General features: G+C 35.6%; 2 protein-coding genes across 6 annotated transcripts in view; one reads left to right on the forward strand and one right to left on the reverse strand.

Moving 5' to 3' along the window:
• Positions 1 to 9,845, forward strand: part of FAM81B (family with sequence similarity 81 member B) — a 34,622-nt gene extending 24,777 nt beyond the window's left edge. For all 4 annotated transcript variants that reach the window (XM_034440693.3, XM_034440694.3, XM_034440695.3 and 1 more), the window contains 5 exons: positions 9 to 138; positions 5,008 to 5,114; positions 6,533 to 6,668; positions 8,767 to 8,962; positions 9,504 to 9,845. In XM_034440693.3, coding sequence (XP_034296584.2) covers positions 9 to 138; positions 5,008 to 5,114; positions 6,533 to 6,668; positions 8,767 to 8,962; positions 9,504 to 9,634 — 700 coding nt within the window. In that variant the 3' untranslated portion in view covers positions 9,635 to 9,845. The remainder of the gene's footprint in view (positions 1 to 8; positions 139 to 5,007; positions 5,115 to 6,532; positions 6,669 to 8,766; positions 8,963 to 9,503) is intronic.
• Positions 9,846 to 13,209: 3,364 nt separating this feature from the next.
• The window catches only part of SKIC3 (SKI3 subunit of superkiller complex), a 45,791-nt gene continuing 39,055 nt past the window's right edge, over positions 13,210 to 19,945 (reverse strand). For both annotated transcript variants that reach the window (XM_034440697.2, XM_034440699.2), the window contains 4 exons: positions 17,242 to 17,394; positions 16,253 to 16,383; positions 15,456 to 15,579; positions 13,210 to 13,759 (listed from right to left, as the gene is read on the reverse strand). In XM_034440697.2, the coding sequence (XP_034296588.2) occupies positions 13,679 to 13,759; positions 15,456 to 15,579; positions 16,253 to 16,383; positions 17,242 to 17,394 (489 nt within the window). In that variant the 3' untranslated portion in view covers positions 13,210 to 13,678. The remainder of the gene's footprint in view (positions 13,760 to 15,455; positions 15,580 to 16,252; positions 16,384 to 17,241; positions 17,395 to 19,945) is intronic.

Consider the following 19,945-nt stretch of genomic DNA (forward strand, 5'->3'; position numbering starts at 1 on the left):
CTTTCTAGATGCGATGCTAGCATTGCCAAACTCTCTGGAGATATCAATATCAGCAGGCATGAGATTTCAAAACTTGAGAAAGAAATTCATACTGTTCAGTCTTCCTTGGACAATTATGTGAATAATATTGAGATGAAGGTGAGTGGCTCTGAAGTGAATCTATTCATCTGTACTGTATGTTACAAATCATTCAACTTCTCCATTTGATTTAAAATTGCTGACTCATGTTAATGGAAGAGGAAAAACAGATGGTTTTTTTTTTTTTCATACAGAAGGTGAAGGATATACAGCAGCATTATGATGGAATAAAGATCCAGAATAATTGCAAAAGCCAATTGTACAATTAACATGGTACAGTGCTGAAATATGGAGATTGAGAAATGATGCCATCACGATACTTACCATTTGTAACATTATTTTTGACTAATGACAGTTTATTAATACAATTGTAAAACACAGAAAGATACAGGGGTTTTTTTGTAGCGCAGAAAAGGTCCTGAGATTCCCAAGCATTATTGCTCTAAACGTTTCTTAAAAACAGGTCATGCCAACAAACTTGATTGTCTTCTTTGGTAGAGTAGCTATATTAGTGGACTAAGGAAATGGTATGAATATAGTATACTTAGATAGCAGCAAGGTGTTTGATAAAGTAGACCACAGCCTACTTCTTGGTAAGACAGAAGAAGGTGGGATAGACAGTACTACCACTAGATGGATTTCAGTTGCCTGGCCAACTGCACTCAGCATGTGTTCCTCAATGGAACTATATCTACATGGAGGGAAGTATGCAGTGGAATACTTCAAGATTCTCTTTTGGACCCAATGCTCTTTAACATCTTCCATAGATGAACTAGATGAGGGGATTGAAATGGTGCTCATTAAATTTGTGGGTAACACTAAGTTGGGGGAAATGCTAATATTTTGTAATATAGAGTCAAGGATCTTGTCAGAAGGATTTTGACAGACTTGAGCATTGGGCCCTATCCAACAAGATGCAGTTCAGTGGTGAGAAAAGTAAAGTCCTGCATGTAGGCTACACAGTACAGGGTAGGCAGTACCTGTCTCAAATATAGTGCCTGTGAGAGGGATCTAGCTATTCAGGTGACTCACCACTTAAGTATGAGTTAGCAGCGTGCTGCAGTTGCCCCCAAAAGCCATCACAATCCTGGATTGGATCAGCAGAGGGACAGCAGCAAAAACACAGGAAGTATAAGTATAAGTATAAGTATAATTTTATTTCTATACCGCCCTTCTCCCGAAGGACTCAGGGCGGTGTACAGCCTATTTAAAAACACAAGACAAACATCAATTAAAATTTAAAATTATTAAATAAATTCGGCTCAATTTAAAACCCCAGAAATTTAAAATACCCCAATTTAAAATTATTATGTTGATAGCCCGGCCTGGCGGAACAACAGGGTCTTCAGTGCACAACGAAATACCCGGAGGTCGGAGATCTTACGTATTTCCGAGGGTAGTTCATTCCACAGGGCTGGGGCTCCCACAGAGAAGGCCCTCCCCCTGGGTGTTGCCAGCCGACATAACTTGGCCGATGGCACCCTGAGGAGACCCTTTCTGTGGGAGCAAACTGGCCAGTGGGAGGCTATTGGTGGCAGAAGTCGGTCTCGATGGTACCCGGGTCCTATGCCATGGAGCGCTTTAAAGGTGGCGACCAGTGATAGTACTGCGCTATACTGCACTAATGAGGCCATATTTAGAATTGAGTTCTAGTTACCACAATATAAAAAAAATGCTGAAGCCCTAAAAAGAGTGCAGAAAAGTGTAACAGAAGATAAAGGATCTGGAGGCTAAATCAATGATTAAGGGAACTAGGCATTTTAGACTAATGAAGAGAAGGCTTAGAGGAGACCTGATATCAGTCTTCCAATACTTGAAGGATGGTCACAGAAAGGTCAATTTATTATCCATAGAACCCGAGGGCAGGACAAGAAGCAATTAGTGGAAGCTCATCAGAGGGAGATCCAGCCTGGAAATAAGGATGAATTTCCTGACATTGAGAATCAGTGGAACAGCTTGAGTTATGGGTGCTCCATTGCTGGATGTTTTCAAGAAAAGATTGGATAACCATTTGTCCAGAATGGTATAAGGACTCTTGCCTTGGGCAGGGGGTTCGACTATAAGACCTCCAAGATACCTTTCAGCTCTATGGTTCAATAAAATGGAAGAAACCGACATTCTAATTTTAACCTGTCTATATTTGAGCTTTATTACTGAGACTTTTTTTAATGTAAGTGTTCAGATTTTGAGCAAAATTGCTTGTGAATAGGGTTTTTATATTGTTATTTTTTGTTTTGCTCTCTGGTACCTTCAAACAGACCCCACACATCAGACATTCAAAGTTAAGATTCCAATAAAGTTTTGTATTTTTTTTATTAGAGTTAAATGCTGGATAGAGTTATGTTCTTAGATCTGTTTTTGTTGAAGAAGACTTATTGAAGTAAAAATGCATTTGGATTATTATTTTTTGTATTTAAACACTTCAAAAAAATATATAAAGATGAATTTTAAATTGTCATATTGTTTTCTAAAATATAATTAGATTTGAGTAATCACATTAATGGACTAAGAATCACCACTGAATTTAAGCTAAAAATGAGTAACAAAGACTATGGTCAATCCAGTATAAATCTTCAAATTAAACAGCACACTACTAAATTCAGTTTGTATTACAAAATAGCTATTATGAATTCTGTATCTTATAAAAATATAGATTCTATACATAGATAAATCCACATTTTGTACATGGTACATATCCATGTTTTAGATTATAATCTAAGAATAGCTCCCAGTTTGCTTTAAAGATAGGAAATTATTATTGACATTGAGACATATTCCTATGCTTGGTTAGCTATTCTTCCATTAATGGGATTTGACAACCTTTTCAGTAAGAAGCAGATAATATCCTTTCAGCAATTATTGCTTATAGGCCAGTTCTGTATAGTAAGGAGATATGTGGTTTAGTGAAGTATAATAGTAGTATTGTAGGTTGAAATAGGAATTTGTTTCATATTGATTTGTCTCATACTGGTGTGAATCATTTTCCAGAATTGTTCAAGTTAGCCCGTATTGCTGCCTAATATGAAAAAATGATCTGATCTACTCTTTATATTTTCAGGAAATTTTTGAAAGTGAATAATATATTTTAGCAATAAAAACTGGGTAATATACCAACATTCTGTACCATATAATGTTCAGAGTAAGTTTAATATTATTCTTCCATTGAAATTCCCAGATTATTGATACACTTAAAATTTTTATGAGGTTATACTCTCAGACTAATCAATCATACCCGGTGCTTGCTGTTAAAAATCTTGTGAAGTATATACTTCTGGCTCATCATACTAAAAATTGTTCTTAAGTACTTTTTCACACCGTTACCTTTTCTGTATTCCTAATTAAGGGCAAGATTATTTTTCATTTTGTTAATTTGATTCCTGGGCAGCTGTCAATGTCTACCACTATTCTTGACGTGAACAGTCAACCTAGGTAGGCCAGCTATAAGCTTCAAAATTATCTGACTTTATATGTGCATTGAGCTCTTCTTGATGAGGAAAATGAAGGCTTTGAGGAAGGCCAAAATCTTAGGTGGGACTTTTGCAGGGGCTTCCTAACCATCCCACAGACCAAAAGTTCTCCACCTCTCTATTAGAGTATGGGCTTTGTTCCCCTTGTAAATAAATGTTTATCTGGTGTCCTTATCACTATTACCAATATATGAATTTCCCAAATTTTGTATTTTTCCTGTACCAAAGGATCATACTTGTTGACAAAAGGTAAGCAGATGTGTATGTTCTATGTAGAAAATGTAAAATGAAGCTCTTTTGAACTTGCCCATAGTTCTTAGAAAGAAAGCTGCTTCTGCAACTAATGAAAAAACAGAACAAATGCTTGCATAATCATATAACATGTTACTGGTACAAGTAGTACTCATTTAGCAGCTACAATTGAAACTGGAAACTTGGTTGTTAAGTAAAACAGTCATCAAGAGGAACCAAGACTGTGTTTACAATCCTACTTCAGTTTTCTTATCCTTAAAAGACCCTGTAAGGATTGGTTGCAAAATTACTTTTTCATCACTATCATAACTGCAAATGACTGTTATCCAAAGCAGTCACTATGTAAAAACAAAGGTAAGCCTTTCATGCAGAAATATGACAGAAGTAGGGCAATTTAAACCTCCTCAGGAAAAAGATTCATACTTGTTGACTATTCCACATGGATTAGCACATAGCAGTGGTGAGATTCAAATTTTTTTAATACTGGTTCTGTGGGTGTGGCTTGGTGGGCGTGGCATGGCTTGGTGGGCATGGCTTGGTGGACGTGGCAGGGGAAGGATACTGTAAAATCTCCATTCCCTCCCCACTCCAGGAGAAGGTTACTGCAAAATCCCCATTTCCTCCTGATCAGCTGGGACTTGGGAGGCAGAGAATAGATGGGGACAGGGCCAGTCAGAGATGGTATTTACTGGTTCTCCGAACTACTCAAAATTTCTGCTACCGGTTCTCCAGAACTGGTCAGAACTGCCAGTTCTGAATACCACCTCTGGCACATAGCATAGTTCTTCCTGAAAATGTAGAATATTAGCTAAAAGGGTCTCATCTTCACTTTCTCTCTAGCAACCTATGTACCGTGTTTCCCTGAAAATAAGACCCTGAAATAAGCACTTGGCCTTATTGCCATGCACTCAAAAGCCTGATTGGGCTTATTATCAGGGGATGTCTTATTTTGGGAGAAACAGAGTATAATCTGATCATTTCTGTACAAAGACTCTATAAAAAATACAACAAACACTGGACATTAATAATTATTTTGGAATAGATGGGAATCTTTTATTATGTAGCAAAATTAATTCTGAGAAAAGCTTATAAGAATGGCTCTATCTGAAATTCTGACTTTTCCCTTAGTCACTGCAGTCATAATGTGTATTTAATGTAAATGCTGGGATTTTAGCACATAATGTTTTACTGTTGTTGTTGTTCCTATTAGGTAATGCATCTTTTAGGCAAGATAGAGACTTCAAACTCAGAACAGACTTCAAATTTAAAGACAATACAGGGTGATCAACACCATGAATTGCAGCTCTTGGACTTCAAGTAAGGGAACAAAGCTTTTCAATTATGTTAATGTGCTTGGTGAGAAATTATGGTACAATGGTATTGGCAGGAGGGAACAGCACCAAATTAATTTACTGGCCTTTAAAAATCCTGACATGCCAATAAGGATAAATGTTTATGAACTCACATAAATCTTTTTTGCAAAGCTAATTAAGTGCTTTAACTGAAACTGCACCGTGCTTTCATTTACTTTTACTGATAGCTGTAACAACAAAACTTTTCTTATTTAATGCAAAAGAACTATCATGAAACTGAATAAGTAGAAAGAAGACAGAAAATCAATGTAAATTTGTTTTTGTAAACAGTCATTCTGTGAGTGAATTGGGCAGTTTCTAAATTTGATTTATAAATACATAAAATAAATAAGAAATAAAACTGTTGAGGGTTTAGAGAAGGAAAAAGACTATAAAAATGGGTGGGGAGAGCATTTATGCTATACATAACCATATCAGATCTTTATTTTCCTAAATCATATAAAGAAGTGTAAAATAAAGCTGTGCTATGCTTCAGTTTTCTTTTTGAAAAATTGCTTTTGAATACAAGTGCTTAAATGCAGCACCTATCTACCCTCGTTGAAGTAACTGTGTGTTTCTAAGATTGATATTGTTTCAGTGAAAGCCCTACTGAAAGGGCTGCTTATACTTGAAAAGATGCAGCAGCTTTAATAAGATACAGATGCTACAACTGTACTCTCTTGCATTCTGAATTATTTTTTAAGTCAGATGTGAAATACTAATTCAGATGCGAGATGAAGATCTATTTATATTTAATTGTAAAATCAGTATGTTTTTGTTAAAAAAACAGGATAAGTAGACAACTCAGAAGTGTTTGGAGAAGTGTTGTTTCTTCACTTCATTCTTGTCTTGGATATATCTATTCATCAGTTGTGGACACACAAACACCATTGATGCGCATATTCAACTTCTTTCCTATACTTGCAAAAGATCTAGATTTGCCATTGTAAAAGCTGTGATCAGAAGCTGACTTATAATGCTTAAAAATGCATAAGCTTTTGATCACTTTCAAAATACATTTTAAAGATCTCACTTGTTGGGAGAATACATGTCATCAAATATCATATAAGTATTTATAGCCTTGAAACTAAAACCATACCACCAATGTTGCCACTTCAGAAAATTGTTAATTACCAAAAGTGGCAAAAATGAAGAGTATATGGAATAAATCTGATTCATGACATGAAATCTGAATAAATTTATGGAAGTTGTTTGAGTGAAGCTTTTACCCACATGAGTTTGATTGTCATAAGAAAATTAAACTAAAAATCCTATTTACTTATTATTCAAATTGCTCTTGTAGTGAGATCATGGTACAGAAGAACTGCATATTTCATGTTTCATTTTCATGAAAATTAAAAAGAATTTCTCTTTAAATATTAGGATAAATGGTATTTTAAATGATTTTAAAGATCAAATTCAAAACCAACGAAAGTGGATGGAAAGTGAGTTGAGGAGATCTGAACAAGAGCAAGTCCATTTCACAAACCAGCTCTTTGCTACAATCAAGGAGAGATTGGCAAGTGCTTTTGTAATTCATGCAAAAAATGCAAGCATAACACGCTTTCTCAAAAGGCCTCTTTTATAAAAGAAGAGCAGAAAGATTTTAAATTGATAAGTGTTTAGATCTGCTTAACATTTGCAGTGATCTTACATGAGTAATACTGGCTGAGTTATGGAAATGAGCCAGCAGAGAATTCCGGGAAAGAAGATGGTGAGAAGATTATCTGACGAAGAATCTACAACAGAAGTACAGAAATCAGGAACACCTGAAGGGAGCATAGGAGCCAATCAGATTTTATTACTAGACATTGAAACATAGTATACTAAGGTTACTTTGGGACTTGGGACAGTCAGGGCTGTATGGATTTTAAGCTGCTACGGTATGGATGTTGTTCTTTCAATCACAGGCAATAAAATATGCCATCTCAAATAAGTCTCTAACAGATGGCAGAGTGCTCCTTTTTCAAACTGCAATCTGAATTACAGCTTGAGTTTTTGGCAAGAGGAAGGACATTGGCTTCATGCAAGCACTTAGGCAGAGTGTTTAGCTTCAGAAAGTAGCTGATCCAAGACCAGGACACGCTATCTAAACATAACTTTCTTCAAATTTGTTTTTTTTTTTTTTTTTGGCGAGGCAGGAGAGGAGCACTTGGTGTGATAATCTGGAACACTTCACTTTAGTTTCAAAAGGAGACAATTTAGTTGTTTTATAAAATAATCTAAAAGGCATACTGTAAGATTGCTAATCCTAAATTATTGCACCATGCAGCAAGTTTTAAATGTTGTATATTATAGATTAAAATTATTGAAGCTTTAAGTCAATGTTTGCTAAGTGCTTTGATTTTTGAAAACAAAATCACTGTGGGCTCCTCATCAGTTAGAAATGACTCTGGCTTCCAGTTTTAAATCTTCAGTTCTATCTTGAGATGTTTCTTTTCAATAACCTTTATTGTGCTTGTATCTGCTTAGTAACTTAATCACTAAATGAAAAACCTAATAAGAAAATGAATAAAAATATTTGATAATAGAGGTACACTTATATAGCAGTATATATAATTGTTTTTCTTAATGTATTAAAAACCATTTCTTTATGTTTTGTACTTAACTGCCCATTTTCCTCAGAGAGGGGCTTATTCCCCACTGTTCACAAGGTTTTCAAGCAAATTATAAATATTGGAATTATTTGAAAACATACCATTTGAAATAAAAAGATGACAAGAAAAAAGTTGAGAAACAGAAAAGCAATTTCATAGTCAAATTAAGCACTATCTTAAAAATATGTTATTTGTTCGAAACTTACCATGGGGAGAATTGCTAGAGAGTAGATAGTGAAAATTGGTATTGATCCAGATAGAGCCACAAACTAAATTGCCAAAAACTGATCCACAATTCTGAACAACACAAATTGCAGAGACCAACCCATCTGAATTTAGGCTATGATTGTCTGGGTTTTTTTAGCTCAAAAATTAGGAAACCAATGATGTAATTTCTGTCCATATCTTTAATTAGTAGCTTGGACCTTAGTTACAATGTTCAACATTTTATGATGTTGGATCTAAACATGATTAAAGACTTGCTGCTTCATAGCCAATTGTTCATTTAATTTTATTTCCAGACTTCTACATGAGCCAGAAAATAAGAAATTTTTTTCCAAGCTCAATTGAAATCTTGGGGAAAGGCTTTTTGCAGTTAATAGTACTATATACTTGTGAGATCTGCACTTCATGCAAAGGATTTTGATATCCAACATTTCTTTGGACCCTCCTCCCCTTCACTTTACCAAACAATTTTTATGAGCTGAAACATCTTCAGAGTTTCATAGTAAAACGTATATCAAAAACATTGGAAGCCTCTTATACCAGATTAGCTTTAAATCCATCCCAACTTCTTGGCTGTTCCATAAAAAGTCAGTTACCTATTTAACTGGGAAATGAGATCTATCATTTTTGCAAATGTAAATTTAAAAATAAAAATAATTATAAACATTATAGAACATCTACAGAAAAAACATAGCACACAAGCAGGGTTGATTTCATTCCTTTATACTGAATGAATAAATATAACATTTTTAGTAGAGTAATTCTATTCATTTTTCACAATAACTCTTTCAAAAGGAAATACTGGAAAAGAAATTGGAAGATGGCTTATACTATGTCTCCAAAAGAATAGAAAGCACAGAAAAAACATTGCAGTTTGATGTGGAACTCAGCCAGGTAAAAAACGATCAAAATAAACTACATGCAAAGATTACCAGATTTGAAAAGCTGATGTGGAATGAACTAGAAGGAATGCAAAATGAATACAGATCAGGTGAGGTTGTTTTTCAAATTTACATGCATTTGTGTGTTTGCATGTGTGTTATAAAGCCACACAACTTTGTCATTCTCCAGATTATCAAATCATACCATAAGGAGGAAAACTGAAAGTCTCCTTTCTGTGGTTCACTTTATAAACCTTTATTTTCATAAAGGACAAAAAACAGCTTCCAGCAGAAATAACTTATTATTCTGATATTTAGATAGAGAAATTATGAATTCAGGTCTATTGTTATTTCTAGTCTTCTCAGTTTTCATACCAGAAAATATGTGTATATATATATACTTTTAATCAGTCTGATGTCAGGCCTCACCTTATTTATGCATCAAAGGAGAACTAAACTAGCTCATCTTAAAGCTGAGCTCATCTTAAAGGAGAACTAAACTAGCTCAATGACACATTAAAATGACAGATCAAATGATGACCTTAAGCTAAGAAGCAATAGTCAAAAATTATTTTGGAATAGTATAAACACAAAATGTGATATTAATGATAATTTTGCCAACTTTACTAAAAGATGCCTGTTATTTATCAGGATTTCAATCTATCCGTGACTCTCTTGACGCACTCAAACATATACAGACAACAAAGCTAAAACTTGAAGAAGAGAAATTCAAGCAAGATATGAAAAAGCTACGACGAAAACTCAGTGAACTCAAAGATTAATACATTTTGTTTAGCGTTTACATTTGTTCCATCAAGGGAAAATACTAAAAAGGTTTAAAAAGTTAACTTATTTCTACAATATCAGACTTGTTTTCCTGTAACTCTGTAACAAAAGCACTGTCATAATTCTGAACAGACATAAGTTAAAATAGAATCATATTAACACTTCATTTATGTTTGAAAAAAATAAAATGCAAGGGCTTAACAGCAATTGTGTAAGTCATTGCTTGGTTTATTTTGACAAACAATTACATCAGATATCTGCAGTTATATCCTGACGTTCTCAAATTAGGAGCATCTTTCCTGCCCTTACAGAGAAACTTATACAACCTTATTAGCTCATTCATGTAATTTTGTTAACAGTTATGAAAAAGACAAATACTTTTCCTAAAACATGTCTCATTTTATGAAGAAATCTTTTAAATTTCAATTGTTCTGCAAATTCAAATGAGTACTTTTACATCCAGTATTCTAGCTACCAATTTGTTTTTCACTTTGTTTTTAATTCTATTTATTTGTAAGAAGGAAAAAGCTAAGTTTGCAAAAATGTAGCCATATGCCCAGAAATATTCTGAGGAATAGCCTCTTAAAGCCACTTAAATTTGTTAAGACATTTAAAATGCCATTTTTTTTTTTTGCCAAAGTAGCAATGGAACTAGAAGATACAAGCAACATGGCCCTCCTTGACCAACTCTCATGTACAGTACATTTTCTAACAAAGAGATTCCAGATATAATTTATCACCAGTTTTCTTAAAAATTAAAATAGAACTTGCTTTGCAGTCTTCTGTAAGATTGAAATCAAGTGGTTGAATAATGCAAAGGTTGTTGCATAACATTTTTGCTTCCTGAGAGAAACTTCATTGCAACACTTCAAATCATTCTCAAATATCATTCTCAAATATCATAGCATCAACCATGAGGTTCCATCAATTCTGAAAAATGCTTAGCGCATTGTAAGCCGCCCTGAGTCTCCGGAGAAGGGTGGCATATAAATCAAATTAAAAAAAAGAAAAAAGCAGATTGAGTGAATAGGAGGAAGAATTGGGACCAATAACCTGAGAGGGAGCCATTATTTTAGTAGTAGTTCCAGTAGTAATGTCCTCAAGTTGTAAAGCACTGAGGAAATTAATTACATTTTTTTTCTTCAATCCCATATTTGGGGAATTATATTTGCTTCTATGTACTGGTAGCACTGAAACTTGATGACGAGTCTCACAGGCTGGATCAGGGGTCTGCAACCTTAAACACCCAAAAAGCCATTTGGACCCATTTCCCACAGAAAACACAGGGAGCCAATAATTTAACAACTGATGTGACTGGGTGGGCGTGGCCAACTCAATGTCATTCACTCCCACCCAATCACATGACACCCCCAGCCACACCTACCCAGATGGTCATTAGGGCAGAGAACTGGTTGTTAAATTATTTGCCCCGTTCAGCCCCACCTCACCCCTACCAGCCACCTCTTGGCACATCCGGCCTTGGGTGTATTGTTCACCTCTCTCCCCCCTCCCCTTATCTATCTTGTCTCTCTCCCTCTCTCTCTCCATCTTGTCTCTCTCTTTCCCTCTCCCCCCACTTCCAAACCCACACACCCAGGGAATAAGCCTACAGGAACTTTGGCCACGTTCTGTCTCTGGAAAGATACAAAAATAAACCTTGCTTTGCAAAAGGAGTGACTGTCAGGCTGTTACATCATACTGCCACAAGGTTGCTGCCTTAGTTCGCTGCACGCACTTCAGAGAAGCATCATCCCAAGCAGCAGCATACACACACAGGCACACATACTCATCCTGCAAATTGGTCCAAAGTGGCCGGAAAATATAGTCCTCAGGCACTCCTGAAGATGCTTGGCAAGCAAAGTATGGGGCGACCCCACCACCACCAAGGCAGCATCCACTGAATCTTTGCAAAACTGGGCAAAGGCAGAGAGAGGGGAGCAGGAGCCTAAGTGAGCCGAATCTGTCTCTCTCTCTCTCTGCAGTCTGCCTGACAGACTGCAGCAGCAAACAGCGGGTGGCTATTTCTGGCCTTTGTTGGTGCTGGACACGCAACCTGCTCTCCACCCCAAGACACTGGCCCACCCCACATCACAACCAACACTGCTCCTGTTGCCAGGGGTAAGTGGGGCAGGGTCGTAATGGGCTCCAGGAAGAGGGGACCCGTCTCCGTCATTGTGAAATGCACTAAATTTCACTGTGCTGCACAAGGTGCTGCAAAAGCATCAGGCAGGCCATGGAGGCAGCAACAGCAGTGGTGTTGCCTGCTTCTCTCCGCAGCAGAGGGATGAAATGAGGGAGCCACAGCAGAGGGTTAAAACAGCCACATGTGGTTCCAGAGCCGCAGGTTGCTGACCCTTGGGCTAGATAATAGTAAACTTATAAACCCTTTTCTAACGTATGGAGGCAAAAACTGACTTTAAAATATATAGAATTATTCTAATACAATGGCAGATGGTGTCCTTTATTGGTTTTTACCTTCTTACATCCAACAGCCCAAAAAAGGAAGGGGGAACATAGTTCAAAATCAGTGACTAAGTAGGCAGCAAAACCAAGTAGAGAAAGTGGTTTTATAAGCAGTAAAAATTCTTGTTTTCATAAAATGCAGACTGAATCATTCTGTCAACCTTTAAGTCAAAAGTGGGTTCTACAATTGATGTAAGGGCAATACTGAATATGAATGTCTAAACTTAAGAACTATTTCTTCAAAGGAAATGTCCATTCTACTGAAATGTAGATTTACTGTAATTATCTAATGCTTAGCAGTACAACAAATATAATTTCACTTTAATGACAAGCAAACTGATGGTCATTATCAATAAAAACAACACTACGGAGGAAAAAAGAAGAGCTTAATGCATTTGTGTGGAGAATTCTTCAGAAAGGTTAAATATGAGCAATTCAGTTAGAGTACTAGGTCTCATGTTTTTCATACTGTCCCTCCCAGAGTAGTTGGGACTCAGACAGAATGTAAATATAATAAATCGAATTAATTAAAAATGGAATTTAATGTGGAAGGAATATTAGTTAACCCTTTTTTTCTGGTAAGTGGGTTGGGTGGCGGTGGAAAACAAGAGAATTTTAAATCACAGAAATGGCTTGAAATTGAAATAAAAATATATCTCTCCACTCTTTGGCTCCAAATTATAGGCCAGCATTTGTATATGAAAAACAATTTAAGAACAATGAAATAACATTTGTGATTATTAGCATGTCCTACTTCATACTTACCATCTATTTTATGCTATGTTTGAAAGTATTCTATTCTGAAACATCTTGAACTTGATGAGCAAGAGAGCATCAAGTACTATGGCCTCATATCATCTTTGAATCTAATTTAAACTAAAAATATTAATTTCCAAAATGGACTCTAGTGAAGGTTAATGAATGAGACTAGAGAACTGAAAATCTACTTTTCTCAGACTCTGCCCATCAAAGGTTTGCTGCAACTGTACCGTGAAAGACAGCCATGATACATAACATTAAACATAGCCGGAAAAAAACAAATATTTGGATGAAATTATAAAGTTCTGAATTAAAAGGTTCTGCACGCAGAGTAAGATGTAAACAAGTTGTAAACAATGTTTCAACAGATTTTATTGTTTCATCACCCACCAAATTAAAGGCTATTTTGTTTGAGAAGCTGTAGAAAGATATATTGCTAAATGGTAAAAAAAAATTACACTGACAGAAACAGCAAGGTCTTAGCAGACTATGAAGATAGACATAGTCCCAAGTTTATTTAACACATGGACATATTATTAAGGTTTGTTTCAAAGACAGAAATCTGTCATATTTAACTCTAGAACAGAGGTCAAAACCTTTGTGCTTTTCAAAGTCAAAAGCATACACTGTAATTTCTCAGTAGGAGATTAAATACTTCAATAAAATTTCAACTGGACAGTTTAATAACCGATTCCTTTTAATATAAATTGGACTGTTAGCACTTGTGATTTAAATTCAAGGTATCTGTCATGAAGATGTTGTTTCCAAAAGCCTCCAAAAGTTCCAAAAGTTATTATGATTCTTCACTAATGTTTATGCTAGGAGGCTGCTGCTGAGAGTTTCTTGTCTAATTCCAAAACTCGAATATCTCCATTAGCTTTGGCATTTGCTGTAAGAGCCTGCAGAATTGGGAAAGCAGAGGGGGGGAAATGCATTAATATGAATATCTCAGAGTGTAAGATTATTAAGGATGTTTACATTTGCTAATCAATCACAACCTAAATAGGCCAGTTGGTTGTACACAGGGATTGCAAAAACCTTCTGAGCCAAACGATTCCATGCTGTTTTAAGGTGCTCTGGACCTGCTCTGAAACATCCATCTTTCAGATGTTTGTACTATATACAGAATTAAACTGGGCTGAGGAGTGTGGGAGTGGGGAAAAAGAACAGGCCAAAGAGTGAGGATTTTCATTGTTAAGGTCACATGTAGGCAGCAGCAGCAGCGACTTGGGAGAGGCAGGGAAAGTGCTAGGGTTAAGTGCTAAGCCAGTGGGGCAAGCTATTGCTGGGAGTTTGAACTGTAATAACCGAGAGATGCAAAAGTGGATACATTAGCAGCAATTAAAAGGAACTGGAGAGAGAGGGAAGAGATGAGGAAGATGGGAAGGCCTATAGGATCTGTTGGACTGGGACTTTAGCAGCAGTAGTTGTGGGGGGGAAGCAGAGGAGCAAAAGGAAGCATTGAGATGAGAGAGAAACATGGCCACTCAGAAGCAAAGGGAGAGGGTTAGGGTTAGGGTTACCTCAGGGTCAGGGTTATCTCAGCATTGTTCTGCTAGAATTTTGTTTCAGCTAAAATCCAGAAATACCATAACATTTTCTATTTCCATACGCAGCTAACCCAAAAGCGTAACTACCAGAACAAGATGGTTTTGGGTTCGAAAGAAAACATAACCTGTGCATACTTCTAGTTTTGCAACTTACAGTTTGATGTATGGATAGTGGGGTAACTTAAGTAATAGTATTTTCCTCCATGCTATTTTTCCCCCTAGTTTATTCCTCCAAAGATTGTGGCAAGATAGCCAAAGTCCCCATCCCACCTTTACTCTGTTCAATACTTAAAACTGAAGCAGCCCACAATTGGTATGAACATGTAAGAGGTATAGGGGGGAGGGAATCCGATGGCTCCTTGCACTTAGCAGTGGCAACTGTCCTTTTTGTTGAAAGCAGATAAAGCAGTTCTCCCACTGCTACTTCAGATTACATTCATTATATGAAGGAACAAAAAGGAATTAGGAGATAAATGTATTTCTTGGAAAATAGAAGAACAAAAGAGCAGTTCAACTATTTTTTTTTTGGTCACAAATACTACTCCCCCTAAAGATTGGCCGCAAACCTGCTCACCTCCAGAGCAGTTCAACTATATCAACTATATGATTAATGAGCACTTTTGATTCATGAATGCATTATGGTATGAAAAAGAAATTATTTTCAATATCCCAAATAATATTTCTTTACCTAACATATAACTATCATATATATTTGAAGTTCCTTAACTATCCTTCTAGTTAAAGGTTAAAATGAATGGTACAATGTATAAATGCAACCATTTGAACTGAAAAAAGATACAACAAAATCAAATGTAGCACTTACTAGAAATATAAAATTATAATCCTTCATTAAAGCTATTAAAGACAAATTCTAATAGTACTTCCTGAAAAGAACATTCCATAAGTGCAATATTAAAATATATTTTTTTTTGCAAATGAAAAAAGTGTATATATCCACCTAAATAAATAACATTGGGCATATTTAACTCTAAAATAAAGCACTGAGAAATCTCTTTAGCATATATAACATGGAAATATTTCTTACATCAATTAATTCATAATCATCTTTGGCATATAAATGTCTTAAGAGATACCATCGTGCAACTGATACTACAGTTTCTGGAAATCCAGATTGATATACCACTCTCTCTAACATACGACGTGTTTCTCTAAAAAACCAACAGAAAAAGTAGAATACTGATTAGATGTTATAAAATATAATGAGAAAATGGCAAAATAAGTATGAATCTACAGCATTTTAGATATTCAAATACATACTTATATTTACAAGTAAGCATGATTTTTCTCACTACAAATGAGCAGAAAATAGTTATATTCTGAAATATAAATCTAACACATCATTAAAAGACAGTGAAATACTGAACTGCACCATTAAGAGGGGGCACAAACAGCCTGTTAGATAGATGTTGACTGTTTACAGGTGAGAAAATGTCTTCATTACTCAATCAGATTCTTGGCCCCAGTTCAAAGAATATTTCCATGCACGCAAAGCTACTGTATAACAGCCAGAAATGCTGTTTTGAGTTTCCTATAAAGCTTCCAAACAGGCAATTTATTCTGCAGTTTTAAAAGGCCTCCCTGACAATAGAACTTTCACAGCAATTTGCAACAACCACGTCCTTACTCACAGGGCAACAAGAAGTTTAGGGATTTTGCCTCCATCAAACAAGACTCTCTACTGCATTCTATTATGTTATACTTTATGACAGCAACCCTCAACTGTCTTTTAATTTTATGCCATCTATGTTTTTGAATTAGGGTAAATAAAAATATTGTGACATTCATAAATGAATGCCATGTAATATACAAACCTATACTTACCGAGAACCCATTTTGCGATTATACTGCATAAGTGCTTGAAATAGAATACCCAGAGGACAGAAGGAAATTTTCATAGCTTCTGTGGTGGCTTCTTGAACTAGAGATGGCCAGTGATCATTTGAAACATTAGCCTTTAAACAAACAAACAAAAAACTAAACACCCAGTTACTTATATCTAACACCATCATATCTTGCAGCAATTACAGCTACAAATAGTTTCATAGTGATATATCATTTTTTCCATTCACCTCTTAATTAGTACGAAAAGTAGAATAGAATTCTAACATAAGGAAATAACTTCCAATTCTTTTGGTAAAATGGATTAGCCAAAGCTACTAATTTTACCAAATATTCATTTAAATCTATTCTTTAATGCAACTCTTCTCTCCATATCATAGACAAAAAGGTCTTAATTCATGAATAAATATTATTTTGAAACTCTAATCAGTATCCCCTTTCATAAGTCACCCACCATGTAAAACAATACTCCCCACTATCAATTATATTAACAAAACATTTTATCGAAGTATTCTTGACTCCACTAACAGAACAATGAACTGACTTCAAATACGATATATTAAAGCGAAATCCCTGCTATTTTAGCTATATGTATATGCTGTTAACAACTAAATTTCCAAATTGTAAAATTTAAATATTTACAATCATGATAGTGCGGAATATCTTTTTTTAAAAGTGCAAATCTCTAAGAACTATTTATAGCTGACAAATACTATTATTTCATAGTACATTTGTGATGAAACCCGATAAACACAATTTACTTTATAGAATAGAATTCTTTATTGGTCAAGTGTGATTGGACACACAAGGAATTTGTCTTTGGTGCATATGCAAATTGTTATCATACAATTTGCAAAGACAAAATATCTTGCTTTTCTGATTCCTCCCATAATGGTTAATTGAGAAGAACTATTTTAGTATCAGATTACTGCAATTTATTCATTTTATCATTTAACAATTTAAACTCTTACCATACAGATTTCTAAGGCAAGTTTAGCAAGTCTTAGAAGACTACAGAGTTTTCCGCTCAAGTTCCCTTGCTGTGATGCCAATTTTAGACTTTTTCGGTAACACATTTCTGCACCAACCATCATTCCTTGTGACTGATAGACTTGTGCCAACCACTGGGGGGAAAAAATCAAGTCCATTGTTAAAAAAAGCATGCTTTATATTTAATTTCTAGTTTTTAAACATTACTGTAAGCATTGTGTTAAAAGTGAAATTGCAAACAGCCAATGTTATTTTAAAAAAAGAAAAAGTAAAATGTCTGAAACTCAAAATAAAAGAATCTCAAAAATCTTTAACTCAATAATCTGGAATTTCACATAGAGATCTCCTGAATGGTATAAGCAAACACTCCTCAATAAAATTCTTAAATTGCATATAATTGACCATGCAATGAAGTCTGAGACTAAAAATAATTTAAAAAATTAAACATCATGAATATAGCTTTCCCTCTCTAAGGTGCTGTAGTTGATAAGGCAAGTTATGCAAATGTATAATAATCATCCTCTCTGGAGAGTTTCCATATCAATTTTCCTGACAGAGTATGGATAACACTGGCAAGCTATATGAAGGTGCTGGTTCTTTCCAAAAGGGCCAAATAAATTCAGGTACATATTCCCAGGAAGCAAATATCGCTCATACACAACACAATATTGGCTTTTGTTACCATCAACTGTAAGCGTTCAAACGTTATCATTGTTGTATTGCATTCCAAATGAATCTCAAATAGGATGGTTAAATGGGATTGCTGGAGTCTGCTCAAATTAAGACTTAAAAGTAGCTGACCATGGTGCTGAATAGCTCAATTTTCATTCATGCATTTCTATGCTTCCATTAGGCACAACCAAATTCCTTAATGTTTTCATACTTTATACAAAAATGAAGTTTTCACCAAACCCAGCTGTGTGGTTGTCTTATAACGATTTGCTACAGACCTCTATTTTAAAACATGATTCCCTTCTTGTCATGTAGTGCCACAAATAATTATTTTATAAAAGATGTTCAGCACTTTCTCTGCCTGCTCTGTTTCCTGAGGCAGGAGGAGGATTACATTGGATCTAGTTTTGAACTTGGGGTAGTGGAAATACGATCTAGAGTTGGGTGAGAATACTCGTTATTCCTTGTAATAAATGGATAACTTTTTGAATACTCTGAAGTTCTGTTCCATAACAGGGAGTTAGAATTCTCTTGATTGGTCAATCTCTGGGACCTGATGGAGTTACAGAATTTCATTCAAAGGATATTTGGGGAAGCTTTTCTGCTTTATGCATACTTCAAGTGAAGCCTTAGTTGCCACTTAAAAAAATAGTTGGTGATCTCCCTAGATCAGATCTCATGATCATGATCTCTTTCTGCACATAAATTCCAGAGTGTGTTCTGGTTTTCTGTTGAGTTTTGGGAGATGAAGCAGGTGTGGAAAAATGAAGAGTAAAGAGCCCTTACCAAGGATTACGTCTTAGTGGCAAGAACACCAAGACACAGCTATTTTTCTTCTGCTGCTTTTTTTTTGGGGGGGGGGGGTTGTTTCTTTGCACAATGTGCACTTTGAATCATTTGAAAAATTTTCAATTCTGGCCTTGGTTGCATTAGTTTGATTAGCTTGCTCTTGAGCAGCCAAAATCAAGCCTTCAGTTTCTTTCGTTACTGTTCCAGTTCCACTTTCTCCTCAATAGTTTGTAGAAATTGACCATGTAATGCTTTTTCCTTGCCAACACTCTGTTCTTCCAACATTATTTCTATATTCAAATCTGTTTCTTGCACATTCAGTAAGTTCCAATTTTTAACTTGCATTAATTTTTGTGTAATTGCCTGTTATGTAATCAGACAATGCATCCTTTTCTTCTTCAATAGTTTGACTTGAAGTGACCCTCTGCCTCCATTTCTGCCGAGTAGATTAAAAGAAAAAGGTAAATGTTTCCCCTGTTCAGTCATGCCCGACTCTGGGGGGTAGTGCTCATCTCCATTTCCTAGCCAAGGGAGCCAGCATTGTCCAAAGACACTTTCATGGTGGGAATGTAATGCATAGTGCATAGTGCATAGTCATTAGTTTTCTTGTTTTTTGTCCAAACTGTCCAATTCCACTTGTGCCTAGTTAATAATTCAAGCAATGTATTGTACATATATGGTCAGGTATTGATGGCTTTGATAGTGTTTCCACAATACAGTTTTGTATTTGAGTCTGGATAAATAATTTTCCAATGTTCAAACATTCATTTTAAATATTCCCACTTAGCTGGTTCTGATTAATAATTAGCAGGCCACAATGGTGCAAGTTTCGAATACAGTTTACTTTTATCCTCTCTTTGGTTATTGTTCTTCCAGTAACCCAACAGGGCTAGGCCATGGTTCCCCAGCCACAGCTGCACAGTCCCATTGTTCACTTATTGACAGGTACCCAGGAAGTCTAGTATCTAATGCAGTCTTTGTTGACCTGAGAAATAGGTATAGAATTTTTTTTTTCTGTTTTCTCAGCATATTAACTGGGATGATGGATGTACTTAGTCTGGCTCTTCCTCAAAGACATGTCTGGCATAGGTAACCCTTCTGGTAGAATACACTACTGCCAGCACATCTCTCCACCTCATCAGAGCATCACAAGTTCCTCCCCCACAACTAGGGACTATTGTCATTATTTAGAGATGTTTAATTGTTAAGAGAGTTACAAAGGGG

This window comes from Pantherophis guttatus, chromosome 2 (assembly GCF_059756535.1).
Source record: "Pantherophis guttatus breed Tessera chromosome 2, ASM5975653v1, whole genome shotgun sequence".
In the NCBI taxonomy this organism is placed as follows: Eukaryota; Metazoa; Chordata; class Lepidosauria; order Squamata; family Colubridae; genus Pantherophis; species Pantherophis guttatus.